The sequence below is a fragment of the Rhincodon typus genome, chromosome 9, assembly GCF_021869965.1.
Source record: "Rhincodon typus isolate 14 chromosome 9, sRhiTyp1.1, whole genome shotgun sequence".
Classification (NCBI taxonomy): domain Eukaryota; kingdom Metazoa; phylum Chordata; class Chondrichthyes; order Orectolobiformes; family Rhincodontidae; genus Rhincodon; species Rhincodon typus.
This window is the reverse complement of record NC_063340.1, coordinates 21,224,094-21,248,012: the sequence shown is the minus strand read 5'-3', so window position 1 is coordinate 21,248,012 and position 23,919 is coordinate 21,224,094. Positions and strand designations below refer to the sequence as shown.

The 23,919-nt window shown below is 40.7% G+C and overlaps 1 protein-coding gene across 5 annotated transcripts in view; it reads left to right on the top strand.

Moving 5' to 3' along the window:
* dzank1 (double zinc ribbon and ankyrin repeat domains 1) overlaps positions 1–23,919 on the top strand; it is a 94,265-nt gene that overhangs the window by 38,850 nt on the left and 31,496 nt on the right. For 3 of the 5 annotated variants that reach the window (XM_048600625.1, XM_048600626.1, XM_048600624.1), the window contains exons 11-13: positions 2,979–3,101; positions 11,175–11,339; positions 17,430–17,652. In XM_048600625.1, coding sequence (XP_048456582.1) covers positions 2,979–3,101; positions 11,175–11,339; positions 17,430–17,652 — 511 coding nt within the window. Of the gene's footprint in view, positions 1–2,978; positions 3,102–11,174; positions 11,340–17,429; positions 17,734–23,546; positions 23,581–23,919 lie in introns of those variants that run through there. The other 2 variants (XR_007262809.1, XM_048600627.1) reach the window with 2 other exon arrangements.

The window sequence follows — 23,919 nt, the reverse complement described above, 5'->3', positions numbered from 1 at the left end:
TCTTTGCACTTCCTGGCCGTACTGGGGGAAGGAGAGTTAATTATAACTGTGTTTTTAAAAATGTTTCCTGGACGAAATTATATTCTATTCTATAAGAGATCTTTTTGCTAGCCTTATTCTAGAACTTGCAAATCTTTGCCAGATAGCTTAAAAAGTTGTGCTTTTTGGAGCATCTCTCAATAATTTTGGGTCTAGGTCTTCTTGCAATAATTTAAAACTGATGATATGATTTCAGTAGTCCTTTTTACATCTTCAGTTAAAATCAGTGGAAATAGATGTAAATGGACTGCTGACTTGCTACCATTCTTTTTACACAATTGTGTAAGAATCCAAGTATTTTCATGACTTTCAGGGAAGGGAATCTGCCATCCTTACCCGGTCTGGCCTAACTCTCCAGACCCAGAGCAATGTGGTTAACTATTAACTGCTACTTGAAATGGCTTATCAAGCCATTCAATTCAAGGGCAACAAAGGATGGACAATAAATGCTGGCCTAGCTAGTGACACCCACATTCCATGGATAAAACAACATCAAAAAACCAGCAGAAGCTGCCAAGCAGCAGAGCAGGAGAGTGCATTGGTCGGTTGCAGGCAAGTCCAAAGTTCCAGTTGATTGTTTGATTGGTTGATTTATTGTCACATCTACCGAACTACAGTGAAAAGCTTTGTTTATGAGCGGTACAGGCAGATCACAGCAAGCAAAGGATGTACAAATCAAGAAGACTTAGAAGCATACAAGTTACGTTGCAGGTTACGTTTTGATAACGGCCGAAAAGAAGCTGTTCCTGAACCTGCTCGTGTGTGTTCAGGCTTTTGTATCTTCTGCCTGACAGAAGAGGTTGTAGGAGGTCGTTACCAGGGTGCAATGGGTCATTGATGATGTTGGCCACCTTTCCGCAGCAGCGATCCATGTAAATAGAGCCCGTGAATGGCTTCCGTGATGGTCTGGGCTGTGCAAACCACCTTCTGTAGTTTCTTACGGTTTCTTATGGTTCTGGACAGTTGCCATACCAGGCCATTATGCACCCAGACAGTATGCTTTCAATAGTAGTTGGTGAGGGTCCTTATGGACATGCCAAATTTCCTGAGCCACCTGAGGAAGAAGAGGCGTTGTTGTGCCTTCTTGACTGTCACATTTACGTGGGAAGTCCAGGGCAGGTCGTTAGTTATCGTCACACCAAGGAACTTAACACCCTCTACTCTTTCGACCACAGTTCCATTCATGTAGTCTCCTCAACATAGTAGAAACAACAACTTGTTTCAGGAGGTCAACTATTAGCAAATGAATCTTGCACTCTTCCCAGTGTAGTTTGATCGAATGCAGCTTGTAGCTGCAGTTGATGAATGATGGCCGCTAACATAATGCATTCTGTCATGTGGAGTAAGAGAATAAAATTAAATTGTCTCTATGAGCTACTTTGTAGATATTATTAAAAAGGATTGCTTAAATACAGAGTACATCATAAACTGAATGATGTGTCACTGAATTACCTGGTTATTGTGTAGCTGTTTAAAAAAACACCTATTGTTATTTGCATCTGCTATAACTTGTACCTAATGCAAATGAATTTTTAATTTAAAAAATGCATCAAGATCAGTTTTTTAATTTCATATTTAACAATGAAAATTAAGTTGTAGTGACCAGTGGGAAGGATGAAAATACTGCACGTCTGTAGGGGAAAAGCAGGACGGTGGGATTAAAAGAATACCTATGATACACAGGCACCATGTACCAAATGACCTGTACTGTGTATTCAATAATTTTAGGGCCTGAACACCTCCTTCCATTTCCTTACCCCATACCCCACACAACAGGACTTGTCATTGCGTGAGCTGCTACCACAAACAACTTATTGTCAACTACTAAAAATGCTCATTAGCAGCTATTCATTCTCCTATGCTGACCTTTACCTATTCCTTTGTCTGCCCAACTGTTCTGTCTCTCTCTGGGCTCCATTTCCACTTACTAATCATTCTATCCCCCTTCTCTAGCATTTATACCAACCTTTTCCTAGCTATACTCAGTTCTGAAGAAGGATCACTGGACCAGAAATGTTAACTCTGCTTTCTCTCCACAGATGCTGCCAGACTTGCTGAGGTTTTCCAGCAATTTCTGATTTCCAGTATCCACAGTTCTTTGTCTTTGTGTTTCACCACTGTGTGATTCCATGGACCTGAGAAAGTAACATAAAACTATCCATGTTATGGAACTAAGTTGGGGATTTCAGTTAGGTGCCACAATATGGATTGTACAAGAAACTGGCAAAGTTACAGTGATGACTTGACTCCAGTTGTTAGGGCATTACTGGGGAAGCATTCCTCTATGTTAATCTGTTCCCTACCTGGAAAATATTTGACAGATTTTGGTTTTCAGATGTAAAAAGATTTTTCATTCTTCAGCTCCAAAATTCCTCATTTCTAATAAATGCAAAACAAAAGTTGCCTCCAAATCAAAAAGTAAATTCCTCCAGCTTCATTTATGAGAGCACCATTCAGCCCTTTGATCCTGCTCTGTTATTCAATTAGGTTATCGCTGAGCTGTACCTTCAAGTTCATTTTCACTTGATACTTTTACTGAACTTCTATCAATCTCGGTCTTAAACTCCAATTATCCCAACATTCACAGCATTTTAAAAGGGAGAACCCCTCATTTCTTTTGTAATTTGCCTCAAAAGGGTTTTCTTATTTTCGTCCTAAAATGGCTTAACTCTAATGTTAAAGTTACATTCTCTTGGGTCTGAATTTCCCCATTAACCCTATTGTACCCTTTTCCCAATTTAAAATGCATTGCTTAGATCATCCTTCAACTTGTTACATTCAAGGGAGAAGAAGCTAAATTTACAAAACAATAATTTGAACAGGAGTAAAATAGATTTGTCCATTATTTCATGAGACGTTTTCTATTTCTTTCTGCATTGCACTAAAATCGTTTTAGAATTCGGATGTGAATTTTCCTTTTCCTTGTTTCTATAAAACAGTCTCATTTTAATGGAGATTTCCTTCCGCCATTACCAAGTCGTGAAGGAAAGATGCTGGCATGTTCCAAATGTGGCCGAGTTAACAACACTGATGCACGATACTGCGATTGGTGTGGAGCCAAGGTATGCAACAAAATAAAGCATTAAGCGATAGAGTTGGATGTCAGAAATTTATCACACTTTTAGTCCTTGTCCAAATACTTTTAGTCCTTGTCCAAATACTTTTAAATGGTTCAATACCAAAAGTTGACTGATAATGCCTCAATGAAGGTCCTAAAATAAACACAATATGGAAATGCAGGTTGTTGAAACAAGTGGAGGTGAATTGAAAGGATTTGCTCCAGGAAGATAGAAGGAAAGTAGATTGTGAGACAAAGTGGCAGATTATGTTGTGGACAGCTCATGTGCTCTATCCACTCCCTCTAATTCTGCTGATTTCTTAGCCTTGGTGCAAATTGAATTTATTCAGGTCCAATTGTAAGTTATTCTACTGCGTATAAGTTGGATGCAACAATCCGAAATTTGAGTTACTACAATACTGCATTTAGATTTTCAGTGATGCAGCCCAAAATTCCACGCGAAACAGGCCTGGATCTCATTAAAGTATTTATGTCTAAAGTCCTATGGTATCACTAAAAGCCCCAACGTCATTTTCACCATTGAAGCATCCTGTGGCACTGGACTTGTATTGGCCAAAAGCACTCTGAAACAACATTTCAAGGTGCTATTTGAAGCGGCAGTGCCTGCAAGTACTCAGCTTGTCAGGAATTCAGTGATTTTCATTTTCTTTTATTTTGGAGAAAGGGGAGCAACAGGATCATGGTATCTCAAGGAGCTGCAATTGGTCTCTGAGACCCACACATGAAGAGAAACCCTTATTCTGCCTATGAGGTTTCTAGGCTCGATATCTCTGAAGAGCATTGTGTCAAGAGGCAGTGCTTCTCTATGATACCATCACAGACCTATGGAGCTATTAACAAGACCTTCAATCTAGTCAGCTGATCCCATGTTACCCTTCTATTTTTTGCCTTAGATTTTTTCCTATTGCAGCAAGAGATTTGCCACTTTAGTCAGTGGCCATTCATTCCTGCTTCAAGCAGCTTTTTGGTATTTACTTTGCTCTTTGCCAATGTTTACCAATTTATGATGTTCCACGTCAATCCTGGAACACATTTCTTAACAGCACTGTGGGTGTATCTACTTCGCTTGAACTTCAGAGGTTCAAGTAGGCAGCTCATCGCCACTTTCCCCAGAGTAAAACGGGATGGGCAATAAGTACAGCCCTTAACAGCAAGGCTGACCTCCCACAAACAATTTTATTAAGAAACCAATGCCAGAGTCCAGCGGCAAAGGACTATAGGTTTTTCTACTAATGTAATCTTCCCCCAAGCTCAGGCTGAGATTAGTTGGATCTATAAACCTCTGAATCAGCTAGCATCCTTTTATGGAAACAAAATGTTTCTTCTCCCTTGAATTTCAACTAGTGAGTGCTTCTTGTCCTCTTTACTGGAAAGCAGTCATGGTACCAACATACTGTGCCAATCAGCATCACCTCCAACCACTCACTCCTTTAGCTCAGTACAATCAAAACTGGGACCTTGGGTCAAAGACAATATAGTTTACTCCTGACCCATGTTAGCACAATCCACATCATTCCTCTATGTTAATCTGTTCCCTACCTGAACTGAAAATATTTGGCAGATTTTGAGCTTCAGATATCAAAAGATTTTTCAATCTTCAGCTCTAAAATGTCTTGCCTTTAATAAACGCAAAACAAGAGTGGCCCCAAATCAAAAAGTAAATTCCTCCAGCTTCATTTCTGCTATTCAGTTAGATCATTGGCTGAGCTGTACCTTCAAATCCCCATTTTCACTTGGTACCTTTACAAAACTTCTATCAATCTCAGTCTTAAACTCCAATTATCCCAGCATTCACAGCATTTTGGGAGAGAGAACTCCACATTTCTGTTGTCATTTGCCTGAAAAGGTTTGTCTTATTTTCCTCCTAAATGGCTTAGCTCTAATGTTAAAGTTACATTCTCTTGGATGTGAATTTTCCCATCAGAGGAAGTAGTATTTCTGCATCAACCCTATTGTACCATTTTCCCAACTTAAAATACCTTACTTAGATCATCCTTCAGCTTCTCAAATACAAGGGAGAAGAAGCTAAACTTTAAGGTTTCATCTCCTTTAAATTTCAACTAGGGAGTGCTTCTTGTCCTCTTTACTGGAAAGCAGTCATGGTACCAACATACCGTGCTAATCAGCATCACCTCCAACCACTCACTCCTTTAGCTCAGTACATTCAAAGCTGGGTCCATGGGTCAAAGCCAATGTAGTTTACCCCTGCCCCATGTTAGCACGATCCACGCCATTTTCACCAGCTGAACATGGATACAACCAGAATGATGGGGTCATTGGAGCTATGATAGAACACACCAATGGGCATCTCAAACAAGATTTTCATAGCCTGGAATTTTTTGAGAGTGGCTGCTTTATTAGCTCCTGAGTGTCTAGCTGCAGGTGTTCTTAGAAATTGCCACTGCACCTCGGTAGATTACTGTTTGCTGATGTCCTATAATAGAATAAAATATATGTGAGAAATCCAAACTTTCATGCTCTCAAATGTAGTTTTGTACCTCGTGCTTGTACTTCTTTGATGTGGATAAAGCAATTTTCCTTTATAGGTTGGACTCACAGTATTGCTCTGTGTGATCTCCTCCACGTAGCTTGGGGCCGAGCTTTCTCCTTTGTTGTCCTTTCTTTTGGTTCTGTGTTACATAGAACATAGAACAGTACAGCACAGTACAGGCCCTTTGGCCCACGATGTTGTGCCGACCTATTATCCTACTCAGATCAATCTACCCTGCATACCCTACATTTTACTATCCTCCATATGCCTATCCAAGAGTCGCTTAAAAGTCTCTAAAGTATCTGACTCCACTACCACTGCCAGCAGCGCATTCCACACGCCCACCACTCTCTGTGTGAAGAACCTACCTCTGACATCTCCTCTATACCTTCCTCCAATCACCTTAAAATTATGCCCCCTCGTAATAGTCATTTCCGCCCTGGGAAAAAGTCTCTGACTATCCACTCTATCTATGCCTCTCATCATCTTGTAAACCTCTATCAAGTCACCTTTCATCCTTCTTCACTCCAATGAAAAAAGCCCTAGCTCCCTCAACCTTTCCTCATACGACCTGCCCTCCAGTCAAGGTAGCATCCTGGTAAATGTCCTCTGCACCCTATCTACAGCTTTCACATCTTACCTATAAATTAGGTGACCAGAACTGAACACAATATTCCAAGTGTGGTCTAACCAGAGTTTTATAGAGCTGCCGCATAACCTCATGGCTCTTAAACTCAATTCCCCTGCCAATGAAAGCCAACACACCATACGCCTTCTTTACAACCCTATCAACTTGGGTAGCAACTTTGAGGGATCTATGGACGTGGACCCCAAGATCCCTCTGTTCCTCCACACTGCCGAGAATCCTGCCATTAACCCTGTATTCTGCATTCAAATTTGACCTTCCAAAATGAATCACTTCACACTTTTCTGGGTTGAATTCCATCTGCCACTTCTTTGCCCAGCGCTGCATCCTGTCAATGTCCCGTTGCAACCTACAACAGCCCTCCACGTTGTCCACAACTACACCAACCTTCGTGTCATCGGCAAACTTACTAACCCATCCTTCCCCTTCCTCATCCAAGTCATTTATAAAGATCACAAAGAGCAGAGGTCCCAGAACAAATCCCTGCGGAACACCACTGGTCACTGAGCTCCAGGCTGAATACTTTCCATATCCTACCACCCTCTGTCTTCTATTGGACAGCCAGTTTTGTATCCAGACAGCCAAATTTCCCTGAATCCCATGCCTCCTTACTTTCTGAATGAGCCTACCATGTGGAACCTTATTGAATGCCTTGCTAAAATCCACATACACTACATCCACTGCTCTACCTTCATCGATGTGTCTTGTCACATCCTCAAAGAATTCAATAAGGCTTGTGAGGCATGACCTGCCCCTCACAAAGCCATGCTATTTCTAATCAAACTGTGCCTTTCCAAATAATCATAAATACTATCTCTCAGAATCCTCTCCAATAATTTGCCCACCGCAGAAGTAAGACTGACTGGTCTGTAATTTCCAGGATTCTCCCTATTCCCTTTCTTGAACAAGGGAATGACATTTGCCAGCCTCCAATCTTCTGGTACAATTCCAATGGACAGTGAGGACGCAAAGATCATTGCCAAAGGGGCAGCAATCTCTTCCCTTGCTTCCCATCTGGCCCAGGGGACTTATCTATCCTCATGTTTTTCAAAATTTCTAGCACATCCTCCTTCCTAAATCAACCTGTTTGAGCACGTCTGCCTGTTTCATGCTGTCCTCATAAAAGTCAAGGTCCCTCTCAGGTGAATACTGAAGCAAAGTATTCATTAAGGACCTCCCCTATCTCCTCTGACTCCACACACAAGTTCCCTCCACTATCCCTGATTGGCCCTACCCTCACTCTGGCCATCCTCTTGTTCCTCACGTAAGTATAGAAATCCTTGGGGTTTTCCTTGATCCTACCCGCCAAGGTTTTCTCATACCCCCTTCTCGCTCTCCTAAGTCCATTCTTCAGTTCCTTCCTGGCTACCTTGTAGACCTGTAGATCTGTCTGATCCTTGCTTCCTCAACCTTAAGTAAGTTTCCTTCTTCCTCTTGAACTGGGTGTTCAACATGTCTTGTCATCTAAGGTTCCTTCACTTTACCATCCTTTCCTTGCCTCAGTGGGACAAACCTATCCAGTACTTGTAGCGACTGCTCCCTAAACAACCTCCACATTTCTATCGTGCATTTCCCTGAGAACATCTGATCCCAATTGGTGCTCCGTAGTTCTTGCTTAATAGCATTGTAATTCCCCCTCCCCCAATTAAATACCTTCCCATACCGTCTGCTCCTATCCCTCTCCACGACTGTGGTAAAGGTCAGGGAGTTGTGGTCACTATCACCGAAATGCTCTCCCACCGAGAGATCTGACACCTGACCCGGTTTGTTGCCAAGCCCAAATCCAATATGGCCTCCCCTCTAGTTGAATCAGAAATCCTTCCTGGACGCACGTGACAAAATCTGCTCCATCCAAACTATTTGCACTTAGGAGGTTCCAGTCTATATTAGGGAAGTTGAAGTCACCCATAACAACAACCCTATTACTTCTACACCTTTCCAAAATCTGTCTCCCAATCTGTTCCTCAGTGTCTCTGTTGCTATTGGGGGTTCTATAGAAAACTCCCAATAAAGTGACTGCTCCTTTCCTGTTTCTGACTTCCACCCATTCTGATTCAGTGGAGAAACCCTCCTCCACAACCTCCCTTTCTGCAGCTGTGATACCATTCCTGATTAGCAATGCCACTCCCCCACCTCTTTTATCTCCCTCCCTATTTCTTTTGAAACATCTATACCCAGGAACATCCAACAACCATTCCTGCCCCTGTGTTATCCAAGTCTCCGTAATGGCCACAACATCGTAGTTCCAAGTACTGATCCATGCTCTAAGTTCGTCACCCCTATTCCTGACACTTCTTGCGTTGAGGTAGACACACCTCAACCCGTCGCACTGACTGCCACTTTGCCCTATCAACTGCTTTTCCTTCCTCATAGATTCTCTGCTTGCTCTATCTGTCTGTACACTGGCTACCCCATCCTCTGATCTGTAGCTCCGGTTCCCATCCCCCTGCCAAATTGTTTAAACCCTCCCGAAGAGCTCTAGCAAACCTCCGCCCAGGATGTTGGTGCCCCTCCAGTTCAAGTGCAACCTGTCCTTCCTGTACAGGTCCCACATTCCCCAGAAGGTATCCCAATGATCCACAAACCTGAAGCCCTCCCTCCTACACTAGCTCTGTAGCCATGTATTCAGCTGCGCTCTCTCTCTGTTTCTAGCCTCACTAGCCCGTGGCACCGATAGTAATCCTGAGATTACTACTCTACTTGTCCTGGCTTTCAGCTTCCATCCTAACTCCCTATAATCACTTTTCAGGTCCTCATCCCATTTCCTAGCTATGTCATTGGTACCGATGTGTACCACGACTTCTGGCTGCTCTCCCTCCCCCTTAAGAATCCTGAAGACCCGATCCAAGACATCCCTGATTTGATCCGAGACATCTCTGACCCTGGCACCCGGGACGCAACATACCATCCGGGAGTCTCGCTCGGTACCACAGAATCTCCTGTCTGTTCCCCTAACCAGTGAATCTCCTATCACTATCGCTTTCCTATTCTCCCCGCTTCCCTTCTGAGCCACAGAGCCAGGCTCAGTGCCAGAGACCTGGCCGCTATGGCTTTCCCCTGATAGAGCATCCCCCCCAACAGTATCCAAAACAGTATACTTATTATTGAGAGGAACAGCCACAGGGGATCCCTGCACTGTTTGCCTATTCCCTTTCCCCCTCCTGACAGTCACCCAGCTACCTTTGTCCTGTACCTTGGGTATGACCATCTCCTCAGCCTCTCGAATGATCCAGAGTTCATCCAGCTCCAACTCCAGTTTCCTAACGCGGTCTATGAGGAGCTGGAGTTGGGTGCACTTCTCGCAGTTGAAGTCAGAAGGGACACGAGTAGTGACTCTTACCTCCCACACCCTACAAGAGGAGCATGCAACTGCCCTAGCTTCCTTTCCCTCTACTCTAGACTGCCAAAAGAATAAAGAATAAAGAAAAAGAAAAATCCTTACCTTACCGACCCTTCATACAGTCTTCTTTTTTGGTTAGAGGAGGAGGATGGGTGGGAGACACTACACGTGTAGTGTTTCGGGTTTAGACAATGCCCAAATATAAAAGTTCACTTCTCGGCTCGCGCTCTCTCCACTCCCGCCACTCGAATCAAGTAGGCCGCTGACTCACGAAATAAGTTTTTATAAGCAAAATCCTTACCTTCCTGGCTGTCCCCTGGCTCGCGCTATCTTCACTCCTGCCGCTCGAATCAATCTTCTGTGATTCATTGGCACAGACCCCTTTAAGTTGCTTTTATTTATGTGCTGGTATTTCTTCAAGTCGACTGTCATTTCCGCAAGTCATATTCTGTGGGCTCCAGGTCAATAGCTATATATAGAAACTGGAGAGTGCGACAAAGTCAACATGGCATGGATGGGAGTAGACGATTGACAACATTATGGAATACTAGATTGTTGCACTACCCGATTATGTAATTACTTCTAGAAAGAGAAAAGGCAAGAGTAATGGGCAGATATCTTGCTAAGTGTATCATCACTGATACTCCATCACTTACCTGTTGCAATGCTTGCTAAACTGAGGACATTAGGCAGTTCAGTTACACTGCTTGAAGACTGCACCAGGAAAATTTTTCCTGTCAAGTTCATATGCTTTATGAACATTTTCCAGATGTAGTTAAATGTTTAACATTTTTTGAATTTCTTTACACTGTGTATCCTTTCTGATTCTTCCTCATTTTCCTGTTCCAGAGGTTAATTCTTTGGTCAAAGAAGCTTAGCCAGGACGCTTGGTTGAAGCATTACTTCAAATGATTTGGGCAGTTAGGCTACAAATGTGTTAGATTATCCAAATGCTTTCTCCTGTTATGGGCAATTTTGAGCTTACAAAAATACACAGATGTGGAGGTGTCAGTGTTGGACTGGATTGGACAAGGTCAGAAATCACATGACACCAGGCCAACAGGTTCATTTGAAAACACAAGCTTTTGGAGCGTAGCCCCTTGGTCAGAAAATGCTGGTTACTGTCAGCAGGTCAATCAACATCTGTGGAAGGAGCACATGTGATTATGCTTGTGAATTCAAGCTCAACATGACTGCTGGTGCTTATGCTACGGAAGCCCAGAATGTCCAAGAAATTGATCTGAATGCTTCCAGCCCTGACAATATGCTCCTGAAGTAAGTGCACTATTGCTGGTGTGCATTTGGTGCCTTGATTACATTCTCTGGTTGCCGTAAAATATCTAAAGGCACAATTTCAGAAGAAAAAGGAAAGGACAATCCCTGATTTTCTGGTCAAAATTAATCTTCCAACCATCATATCTTGTTTTTAGAGCTATGGTATGTGCAAATCAGCTGCAATGTTTCCTACATTGTAATATTGACTACAACTCTCAAACTGTTTCATTGAATGTGAAGTGTTTTGAGATGTTATGAGGACATGAAAGATACTAAATAAATGCTCTTGTTTATTTTGTTATAGCCTGGTGCTCCTATGAGCTACCTCAGCTGCTCAAAGTGTGGGGCAACTAACCATCCATATGCTCGTTTCTGTGGATGTTGCGGTGTTTACCTGAAACCCCCTATGAGGATGGATTCTCATGATGGCACATTTCTTGGTTCTGGCCAATCCACAGTTCTGGCAGAGGTAGGTCCTATTCAGTCATCCTCACCATCAAATTCCTGCACTTCTTTCTGACTCATTTGAAGCCCGAAACTAACTCCACCCCCATATAACTTTCACTCGTAGGTTCGATAGCCCTGCAAGATTGCTTTGCAGTCTTCAAATAAGCTTTAACCTCCAGAATCATTCTGAAAGCAACCAGGGAAACAAAAGTCATGAATGTATTATGTTATAAAAGAAAGTGTTCTTTTCACTGTCTTTGAAATCTCTTGCTTATACCAAGCTAAACATCAAAAGTTCAGCAGGGAAGAAGAAAAAAGATGAAATGGAACTAGCAGCTATCATAAAAGGAAATTCAAAAGACATCTACGGCATTTCAAAAAGGTAGAAAAAGGAGTAGGGCTGATTAGATACCAAAGAGGGATTTGAACATGGAGGCAGTGGGCATGATTAAAACAATAAATGAGTATATTGCAACAAAACCAGAAAAAACCTGGAAAAATTCAACAGGTCTGGCTGCTTCTTTAGAGAGAAAGCAGAGTCAATGTTTCAGGTTCAATGACTTCATCAGAACACCACTGGAAAGTGTCACTGGACCCGAAACATTGACTCTGCTTTCTCTCTACAGGTGCTGCTAGACCTACTGAATTACCCCAGCTATTTCTAGTTTTATTTCAGTTTTCTAGCATCTGCAGTTTTGTTGTTTAAATTTAATGTGTACATTGCGTTTGTCTTTGCTAAGGAAGATGGTCCTGCCAAAGTCATAGTGAAACAGGATGTAGTTGTGATATTGGATGCATTAAAAATTGACAAAAAGGAGATATTAGACTGCCTGTATGTAAAGTTGGTCAGTCACCCGGACTGGACACAGATGTGTCCAAGGATACTGAGAGAAGTAAGGGTGGAAATTGCAGAGGCATTGGCCTTCGTCTTCCAATCCTTGGATGCAGGACTGGTACAAAAGTATTAGAGAATTACAAACGTTAAATTCTTATTCAAAAGAAGATAGAAGAATAAGCCAAGCAACTACAATGCTGTTGTTTTAACCTTGGTGGTGGGAATGTTTTTAGAAACTGTAATCCCGGACGAAGTTGAGAATAGATATCGTGGATTTTTAAGGGAAAGTAGTGTTAAATAACTTATTTGGGTTTTAGGTGACTGAAAAAACAAAGAACAGCATAGCAAAGGAACAGTGCATTCTGCCTACTAAAATTGCACCGACACAGAATGCCTTTCTAAATTAAAAATCTTTTGCCCCTATGCGGTTCAGTATCCTCCATTCCCTGCCTATTCATATATCTGTTAAGATACCTCTTAAACATTGCTGTTGTATACGCCTCCACCACCTCTTCTGGCAGCGCATTCTAGGCAATTACGACCCTCTATGTTTAAAAAAAAAATTGTCTCTTGTATCTTCTTTAAGCCCACCCCCTTTATCTTAAACTTGTGTCCCCTAGGAATTGACATTTCTAACTTGGGAAAAGACTCCATGCCTCTTATAATTTTGTAAACTTCCATCAGATCACTCCTCATCCTTTGACATTCAAGAAAAAACAAACCAAGTGTGCTCAAACACTCCTCATAGCTAATACTCTCCGAACCAGGCAATATATTGGTAAACTGTTTCTGTACCCTCTCTAAAGTCTCTAGATCCTTCCAGTAGTGTGGCAACCAGAATTGTATGCAATATTTCAAACGTGGCCTCACTAAAGTTTTATACAGCTGCAACATTACTTGCAAATTTTTATACTTTTATGCTCTAACCAATGAAGGCAAGCATGCCATATGCCTTCGTGGTCACTTTATCCACTTGTGTTGCCGCTTTCAAAGAACTGTGGACCTGTATGCCAGATCCTTCTGTATGTTGATGCCATCAGGGTTCTGCCATTTACTGTATATTCCCATCCTGCATTAGAGCTTCCAAAATGTATCACTATGCATTTATCCAGATTTAATGTCATCTGTCATTTCTCCGACCAAGTTTCCAGCCTATCCAAATCTGACTGTATCCTCTGGCAATCCTCCTCATTGGCCACAACTCCCCCAATTTTTATGTTGTCAACAAACTTACTAGTCAGGTCACCAACATGCTCCTCCAAATCATTTACATAAGTTTAAAAACAGCAGGGGTCCCAGGACTGATCCCTATGGAATACCACTGGTTACATATCTCCAGTCAGAAAAATACCATTCCACCACTACTGTCTGTCTTCTATGACTAAGCCAGTCCTGTATCTATCTTAATAGCTCACCGCAAATCCCATATGACTCCACCTTCTTTATCAATCTGCCATGAAGAACCATGTCAAATGCCTTTCTAAAGTCCATATAGACAACATCTACCACCCTGCTCTCATCAATCATCTATGTTACTTCTCAAAAAAAATCAATCAAGTTTGTGAGACATAACTTTTCCTTGCTTAAAGCCATGCTGCCTATCGCTAATAAGCCCAAATCTTTCCAAATGTGAGTAAATCCTATCCCAATGAATCTTCTCCAATAATTTCCTTACCACTGACGTAAGGCTCACCAGCCTGTAATTTCCTGGAATATCCCTGCTGTCCTTCTTAAACAAACTAACAACGTTGGATATTCTTCAGTCCTTTGAAACCTTTCCTTTGAATAAAGAGGATACAAAAGGTAAGCTAACAGAGACAATTGCTGAGGGTAATGTGTTTGATGCATTGTACATGGTCTTCCAAAATGCAGTTGATAATGTACCATGTAACAGACTTGTTGGCAAAGTCGAAGCCTAAGGAACAGTGGTACAATGGATATTCTTTTGGTTGAGTGGCAGGAATTTTTTTTTGGACTGGAGGAAGGTAAATAATAGGGATCCCCAGGAGTTAGATATTGGAACTATTTTTCTTGATATATTTTAAGAATAATGACCATGTGTGTGGAAGGCACAATTTTAAAATTTTCAAGATAATACAAAACTTGGACATACTGTGAACTGTGAGGAGGATTCAAAAGGACATAAACGAGCTGTTGGACTTGGCAGACATGTAGTAGATTAAATTTAATGCAAAAAGTGCAAGGTGATGCATTCTGTCTGGTTCATACTGTTGGTTGTAGTGATCTTTGCTCTCAGTTAGAAACTTCTTGGATTGAGTCTCACTTCAGAGATTTTAGCACAAAATCTAAGCTGACAGTGTAATATTAAACCATAAGATAGGAGCAGCTCATCAAGTCTGCTCTGCTGATCATAGCTGATCTGATAATCCTCAACTCCACTTTCCTGCCTTTGCCCCATAAGCCTTGATTCCCTTACTGATTAAAAATCTATCTCAGCATTGAATATACTTAATGACCCATGTTCAACAGCTCTCTGCATTAAAGAATTATACAGATTGACAACCCTTTGAGAGATGAAATTCCCCCTTATTTGTGTCTTAAATGTGTGATTTCTTATTCTGAGCTTATGCCCTTTGGTCCTCCCACAAGGGGAAATAACTTTTTCATATCTACCCTGTCAAGTCCTCTAAAGATTGAGGAAACCCTTTTTAGTGTTAGAGATACTGTTGCTTGGGATGAGATATTAAATCAAGGTGCTATCTGCCCACTAAAGTGAGTGTAAAAGCTACTACAGAACTTTTCAAAAAAGCACTGAATTTCTCCTCAGTGTCTTAGCCAACATCAATATCTTGATGTATATCACTAAAACAGATTTTGTGGTTATTATCTCATTTCTTGTAGCTGGCACTTCTGATGTGTCAATTGGCTGTGCACAACCTACATTTCAGCAGTGGCTGCACTTCAAAAATATGCTTAATTAACTGTAAATTAGGACATCCTGAGTTCATGAAATGCACTATGGAAAAACAAAAAATTCTTTTCTCCACCTGCAGGAGGGCATGGCTGAATTTTGTTTAGCAATTATTTCACATGGTCTGCTAGTAGTTATACAAAAATAGTGTCCTTTTTATATGCCTTGCTGCGCAACATGCAAATATTAAATTGACTTAAAACTTGGCTGTTGGGTTTAACATACAGGTACCGATTATAAAAAGCTTTCAATTCTGGAAAAAAAAATATAGTTTGAACACAGTTGTACAGTGCAATTGATAATTTCTATTTCATGCCACACGATGGCAGACTGTTCCCTTTTTAAAAAATGGTTATTATTTTCAGAGCATTAGTAACAGTAGCTACGTATGATGCTAAACCAGTATCGGGCCTAAGTTGAGTTGTTTGTTTTTCTACCCTGTGCTATTTAACTGTCTGTAAAACAGACTTCGAATATGAGACTTTACAATCATATTGTTCATTGAACAAATCAGTGAATTATTGTTTGTAGCAGTTCATGTTTAGTTTCTTGTTGGCCGTATACGAGGAGGATGACTTAATTGAAGAAAGATCAGAGAAAATTTCACAAACAGTGGAAATATATTAAATCATATAAGTATGCAACTGATCAGTTAGTATCTGAACAGCAAAGTTTTTTTTTTAGAAAGCATCTTTTCTCAGAATGTATTAGTTTCTCTTCCTGGTCTTGTTGCACTTGATCAGAAAAGATAGAGGCATAAAAGATGCACCAGCAACAACTTTCATTTCTTTCACTTTTTTGCATTTGTTTTTAATTGGCCAAGTAGGCTTGCCTCATGAAATAATTTTAGGAAAAGTACTGCAAGTGGACGAATGCTGTATTAGTGCAAGCTCCAAAAACTTCTCACATTGCATAGAACTTACAGCACCAAAAAGAGTCAGTCAATCCAACTTATCCATGCCAGCGTTTGTGCTCCATTCTGCCTTCCTCCCACCACTTCATTTCACTTACTGGCATCAGTTAATGCTCCATAATAAGCAACTCATTGGATGAATTGAGTTATTAAGAGTCACACTCATTTTGGCATAACTGCTTTGGGGCACATTATGCTTTTGTACAGCAGCAATGCATCCAATTTTTCTCTTATGTTTATCTATTTTAGGGTTTGACATTTTTGGAAGCATAAATCTCAGTCCTAAGTTTTACTGCTAAGCTTTAATTATAAAGTTCAGCAGTGTTGGAGGGATCTGGGGGTAGTTGGATTAGGTGGTGTAAGATGATACACTGTCAGCAGATGGCTGTACAGTTTGTCTCATCCAAAAACACAATTTGTTTAAAAAGCAACCATGACTTCTATCTGTGTATTTATCTTTTGATACTGCAAACATGGAAAGTTCAATTATGTGAATACTGGCATAATGTTGCCTCTAATCATTGTAATGAGCTTTTACCTGTATCCACCTTGATTAATATTTGTTAAAAGCTTTTTAACCACCTAAATACAGAACCTGCTTACAATCCAACTTCCATTTAATCTTTCACCTTTGGAATCCATGATACACTTATCTCAAAGTCCATTAACGTCAGGTTTAAATTGCCTTGAGTTTTGAATGTGTTATCATCAGTGCTTCCACATGTTTTATATAGCATTCCAGTTGTATGTCTAGTACAGTCTAAAGTCTAATGTTATTAGTTAAGCCATGCCTTTGTCAAAGTTGATTTTGAAATTAACTTGACTGAACAGCAAATTTGGTGCAATAAGAGTGGTTATAATGTGTGGCACTGAAGCAGTGTAGTTTTATTAGGTTGACAAAGGCAATGTTAGGTGTGATCCTTTATCAATTAACACCCTTGGCTCTGAATCAGAAGGTTGTGAGTTCAAGTCTGTTTTCAAGGAGTTAAGTGCAGACCAGTGAAGGAGTGCTGTACTGTTGGAGGTGCTGTCTTCTAAGCAAGATGTTAGTCTGAAGCCTAGTCTGCACTATTCATTAGACATAAAATATCTCAAAACACTGTTCAGGAGAGAGCAGGTTCTTCTTAGTGTACAATCACTCAATGTATATCATTAAAGAATAGATCATCTCGTCATTATCAGCAAATAACCGTCACCTTTCCTGGATTACAACAATTGTAAAGCAAATTGCAATCTTGTGAAAGGTGCTGTAGAAATACAAGTTTTTTTTTTCTAACTGTGTTATCCGCTCTATTAAAATAGCTTGAACAAGAACTCAGAAGAACATATTAAAGTTGTCCTGTAGTTGTAATTTCTGTCATCGTTACAAACCCCTAAAGACTTGATTGTTCAAGATATCATCTCACTTTTATTATATTTTTTTGCCCTGAAGACCACAGATCTGATTTCTTCTCCAACCTGGCAACCTTTGACCATCCCACTACTGAGGTTTGGGTTGGAATCTAAGAAGGACCAAGGCACCCAAACAGTTGGTCTTTTTTACCCATCCTGCAAGATGCTAGAGAAGAAGGAGATGGAAGTCGTAATTCAACAAGAAAAACAGCAGAAGATGACCGATCGGCGTCCCCTTCTAACAGCCATCAGCCCTGGAAGGGGTGCGTAACGTTGCTTATATGCTTGAAATCCAGACACTTCTAGGATACACCATCCAGTATAAGCAGGCCCTACTGAACATGGTACAGTTCTGTCATGTCCAGTAACAATCACTGAGTCACCATAGGTGTGGCTACAATAACACTGTTTTAGCTACGTTGCACTCATTTTAGCTTAAAAGGTCTTGTTTACATGTACACAGCACAGGTAAATGTACTTTGTGTGTTTACTTACTGAACAAACATCTGAGACATTTAAGTAACCAAGACAGTAAAGAGCTCTCAGTGATCAAAAGTAATTGCCTACTTTGCTTTTCAGCTCATTATTTTTCCACAATGCAGAAAAAATTGTTAAAGTTTACGAGCATGCGCAGTAGCCAGCACTGTCTATTGTGCATTTTTATAACTAATCAGAAATGCACCTAGCCACATACTTTCCAGTTAGCCACATGTGGCTTTACTATAAGCCATGTGTAGCTAATGGCTAATGTATTTAGCAACACAGCACTGCTTTTTCACCGTTTCTGCTCCACTGATGCAAAGGTATTGCTAAGAAGAGACACTAAGCTTGTGAAATTCTAATAACCAAACTTAGTGGAATTACGGTACAGCAAACAGTGTTAATTGCAATTACTGTGTGACTAAGACTGGATGACCTCCACTAAATCTTGAATTCAAATGGGGTGATGTTTAAAACAGGGTGATTATCTCTCCACTGCAGAGCAACTAAATTCTATCTTAGTGAATGATTCTGGACTAGATCACTGGGAAGAACAGGTACTATTGTGAATTATTCTTGCTTTAATCACATTTGGAGGGGGTGGGGGAAGTACTACTGGTGCATGGATCTTGATCTGAAACAGATTGGTGGAATAAGATACTACTATGAATGGGGAGGGAAAAGGAAGAATCATTTGACTGGAAATATTAACAGTTTCTCTTTTCACAGATGCTGCCAGCCAGCTTGAGTTTTGCCAGCATTTTCTGATTTTATTTCAGATTCCACAGTATTTTGTTTTTATCTTGTGGTAAATGTGTCCTAGTCTTGATCATTTTGGTTGGGAGGAATTCCAATGAAACCTGATCTGATCAGTTTGGAAGGGTGAAGTATTAATGATGACTAGAATCTCATCTGGATTCCTCAATAAGGGAGGTACTCCTGGTGAACAATTGTTGGTGTAGACTATTTTCATAGAAACATCAAAAATAGGAGCAGGGTAGGGCATCATGCTCTTCGAGTCTTCTCCACCATTCATTATGATCAAAGCTGGTAGTCCAACTCAACAGGTTAGTCTTGTTTCTTTCTCCATATCTTTTGATTTCTTTAGCTCCAAATGCTATATCCAACTCCTTGAAATCATACAATGTTTTGGAGTTGACTGCTTTCTGTGGTCACAAATTCTGCAGGCTCACCACTCTCTGGGTGTAGAAATTTCCCTCATCTCAGTCCTCATGACCTACTCTCCATTCTTAGACTGTGACCCCTGGTTCTGGACTCCTTCGCCATTTGGAATATTCTTCCTCTATCTACCCTGTATAGTCCTGTTAGAATTTTATAAGTTTCTGAGATCTCCCCTCATTCTTCTAAACTCCAGCAAATACAGTCCTTACTGATTCAACCTCTTCTCATGGAGATTTCAAGGAGTAAAATATTACTGTGGTTGGAACCTGATCTAATTCACTTTGGTAGGATGAGGTGTGCCGTGGATTACCTCTTCAAGTTGACATTCTATGAGAAGTGGGCATGACTTGGATTGCCCTGTTAAGGTTTTCTAAACTGGATAACTTTGGGTGCGATTCAGATAATGAATACGTGCTGGCCCAAGATCACTTAGGTAGGGTGAGACGGTACTGACAAATGAGTCTTCTCCATGTCTATTTTTGAGTGAATTTCATAATAGACAATAAGCATATGATGAGGATCTCCACCATCAGATTTTTAAAAATGTCAAACACTGCTGCTTGGAAGGTATTTATTGTTTCTGCAGCAAAAATGATGACAGATGTGCTTTCAGAAGGAAGTGACATTTGAGATCTATGGGTTTATTGTTCAAGTGCATAAGATAAATAATATTAGGAACTCAGATCTACATTACACATAAAATAAGATATGACATAGACCATTCAGTCTCTAAAGTTCTGTCTTGGCAGATTTTTGTATTAATGCTGTTTATCCACTTTTTTTCATGTCCCTTAATGCCCATGTAAATACCAAGTCTGATCTTTCCCTTATTTGAGGTAACTGGAAAAGTGAAAACCACGCCTCGCAAAAATATTACAATATTATTACTTTGACTTCTGCCTTTTTTTTTTGGTAAATCTGTGATTCAGAGAACTGATCAGTTAGTAACACTATTTATAATCTCTCTAGTAGCTGTCCATGATAGAAAAGAACACTTGTCATTTATATAGCACCTTTTACAGTCTGAGGATATACCTAGGAGATTTGCAGCCAATAAAGGTTGTATTTTTGACAGTGTATGTTAAGCTTTTTGCAGCCAATTGGTGAAGGGAGAGACCAGAAATCAATCTTTGCTTACTTTTAGATTTATTCACAAAGTGAGAAATTGAAAAGTAAAGTTCCTAACTCTTAAAAACACACCGCCAGAGTCAGTAAGTATCTTTATTATTGTAATCAATTTTTTAAAAAGTTATCAACCCCTTAAAGGGCACTTTCACATTATTGCAACAAAATGGGGTCTATAGGAGAAAGTTATTAAGTTAAAAGAAACATTTCCAGAGTTAATGGTGCACACCAACCCCTGCAATACTCTGGTTGTGGAAGGACTCAAGTGCACTGGTCGACATCACATGCTTCATTTATTTTCCAATTGATTGATTTGATGTATTGTCACATATACCAAAGTACGTGGAAAAGCTTTATTTGCAAGCAGTGCAAGCAGATCATAGTAAGCAAGGACATACGGAACATAGGAAGCAAGGACATACGGATCATAGGGTGAAAAATACTTGGACAGAGTGAGGCATACAAGTTACACCACATGGGACGTGCACGAGGCAAGATCCGCATTAACAAGATCAACATTGTTTGAAGTTAGAGAATCTGTTCATCAGTCTAATAACGGCAGGGAAGAAGCTGTTCTTAAACCTGCTGGTGCATGTATTCGAGCTTCTGTATCTTCTATTTGATGGAAGAGGTTGTGGGAGAGCATTATCACAGTGAGATAGGTCTTTGATGATGTTGGCAGCCTTTCCATGACAACAAGAGATGTAAATGGAGTCCATGGATGGGAGGTTAGCTTCCATGATAGTCTGGGCTGTGCACACAACTTTCTGTAGTTTCTTACGATCCTGGGCAGAACAGTTGCCGTATCAGGCCGTTTTGCACGTGGACAGTACGCTTTCAATGATGCATCTGTAAAAGCTGATGTGGGTCCTTCTGGACATGCCAAATTTTCTGAGCCACCTGAGGAAGAAGAGGCGTTGTAATGCCTTCTTGACCATCACATAAATGTGGGAAGTCCAGGACAGGTTGTTGGTTATTGTCACTCCTCGGTACTTGATGCTCTCAACCCTCTCAACCTCCTTTCCGTTGATGTAGATGGGGCGTGTTCTTCTCCTGTCTTTCTGACTCCAGCATCTGCAGTTCTTACTATCTCTGAATGAGTTATAACCCCACTGCAAAGCCTCTTCTAAGGATGCCCCCCATTTCTGAAGAAGGATCCCGACCCAAAATGTCAACTTTCCTGCTCCTCTGATGCTCTGTGGCCTGCTGTGTTCCTCCAGCTTCACACTGTGTTATTTGGGATTGAAGGAATCTGTTGTGAAGAGATAGGCTTCACTTGAACCATGCTAGGACCAGTGTCCTGGCAAATCAAATAACTAATGTTGTAGAGAGGACATTAAGCTAATTATTGAGGGCATAGTTTTGGAGACTGGGATCCGTAGGCTTACAAAGCAAAAGAATATGGCAACATTGTAGAGCAAAAACAAAGTTGCTGGAAAAGTTCAGCAGGTATGGCAGCATCTGTGAAGGAAAAAACAGAGTTAACGTTTCAGGTCCGGTGACCCTTCGAACATTGTAGAGCAGCTATTTTGATGTTGATACCCGGAGTCGGACGGGTTGAAATAAACATAAAAAAGCAGCAAATAGGATCAAAAGAAGGAAAAAAAAAACGTTAAAGGGCAAAATTAAAGGCTCTTTACTTAAATGTGTGTAGTATTCAGAATAAAACAGATGATTTAGCAGGCCGATTCAAGTTAACGTGTATGATCTTACAGCCATTAAAGAAACATGTAGACAAGGTGATCAAAGTCTCATGGATGCCCAGTTGAGTTGAGTTGCTAGATCTGTTCAAAGTCGGACCTGTTTAACATGGGAATCATATCATGCAACATGATAGAAGTTATTCTCAGTGTGAAGATGGGACTTTATCTCCACAAGGACTGTGTGATGGTCATGCTTACCGATATTGGCACAGACAGATGCATCTGCAATAGGCAGATTGGTGAGGATGATGTTATGTTTTTCCCTCTTGTTGGTTCCCTCACCACCTGCCACAGACTCAGTCTAGCAGCAACCTCATTTAGGACTCAACCAGTTCGGTAATAGTGGTTGATACTGAAGTTGCCCACCCAGAGTGCATTATGCTGCCTTGCCACATTTAATGCTTCCTGCAGGTTCGACATGGAGGAATACTGATTCATCAGATAAGTGAAGGGTGGGGTATGTGGTAATCAACAAGTGATTTCCTTGCCAGTGTTTGACCTGAGTCCATGTTGAGGCCTCATATGGCAACTCTCTCCCGATTGTATACCACTGTGCCTTCATTTCCACTGGGACTGTTCTGCTGGTGGGGTAGGACATACACTGAGACAGAGATAGAGATAGAGATAGTGATGGTGGTGCTTGGGACGTATGTTGATATGACAAATTAACGTATCATTCCATGAGTATGACGGTCTCTCCCAGCTTTAGCACTTGCCTCCAGATGTTAGTAAGGAGGACTCTGCAGGGTCAACATTGCTGTGTTTGCGTTTGTTGTTTCCAGTATCAAGATCAATGCCAGCATCTCCATCTGATTTCATTCCTTTCTTCATGGTCGAGTAGTTGATATAACTGAGTGGCTTGCTAGGCCATTTCAGAGGACACTTGAGAGTTAACCACATTGTTGTGAATGTGGAGTGAAGTGTAATTCAGCCAAGACAAGGATAGCGGTTTCCAGTGAAACTGATAGGTTTTTACAACAATCGAGGATGGTTTCTTGGCCATGATGATACCCAGGACAGGAAGGATTCCAGATTTCTATTGAATTCAAATTCCACCATCTGCCCCAATGCAATTAGAATCCAGGTATCCAGAACTTTACTTAGATCTCTGGATTACTAGTCTAGTGACAATACCATTGGTCCATCACCTCCCTCTTAAATTGTATTCATAAAGTGTTGTAGATCTGCTCCGGACAGATTTTTTTTTAAAAAGTAAAGGAACACTTACAGCACCTTTCACAATTTTAGGATGATTCAACTCATTTTAAAAGCCAATATAGTATGTCTGAAGGGTAGTCAATGTTGCAAAGCACAAAATATAGCAGCTCTCCTCTATGCTGTGTTGGAGTGTCAACCTATATTTTGTGCTCCACTCCCTAGACTCAGTGGGGCTTGAAACCACAACCTTCTGGCCCAGGAATGAGAGTGCTGTCACTGAACCACATCTGACAGTAAACAGGTAAAGGACCTGTGAGATGTAAATTGGAAATGTACAATGAAACTAAGGGTTTAATTGCAATAACAGATATGTGCCAGCCCTAAAATACACTTCAGTTTTCTATATTTTTATTAAAAACGTACTTTGAATTATAAAGTGTAACTGTTGGAAGCAGATTCACTTTTTTTTCAGATTACACATGTTCTTTTTCTCTATTATTAACATGCAGGGTTTGGATCCAGCAATCGTATATAAGCCAAAACAAGTCATGTTTTAGGAATGCAGAACCACCTTTCGAGAGCCTCATGGAACCACAATCATTACTAAGATGTACGTGTCGTCAGCTAATCGTAGTGTAGGCTTATCTGTCTTACAGAAAAGGTGTTCCTTAAAATGGAGCCAAAAACTGACTCTTCACTTAGAGTTGCAGTTATGCTTTTTGCACAAGTCTCCACATTTTAGTGATGTGTCCATCATGGCGTGCGGGCAGAGCATTGCAGTGGTGTTTTTTTTCCAGTGCTGAGTTAGCACTCTTTATATATTTACAGAAGAAAACCAAAACAAAGACAGAATCTTTCTTGCCACAGAGCCAGTTGTGGCAG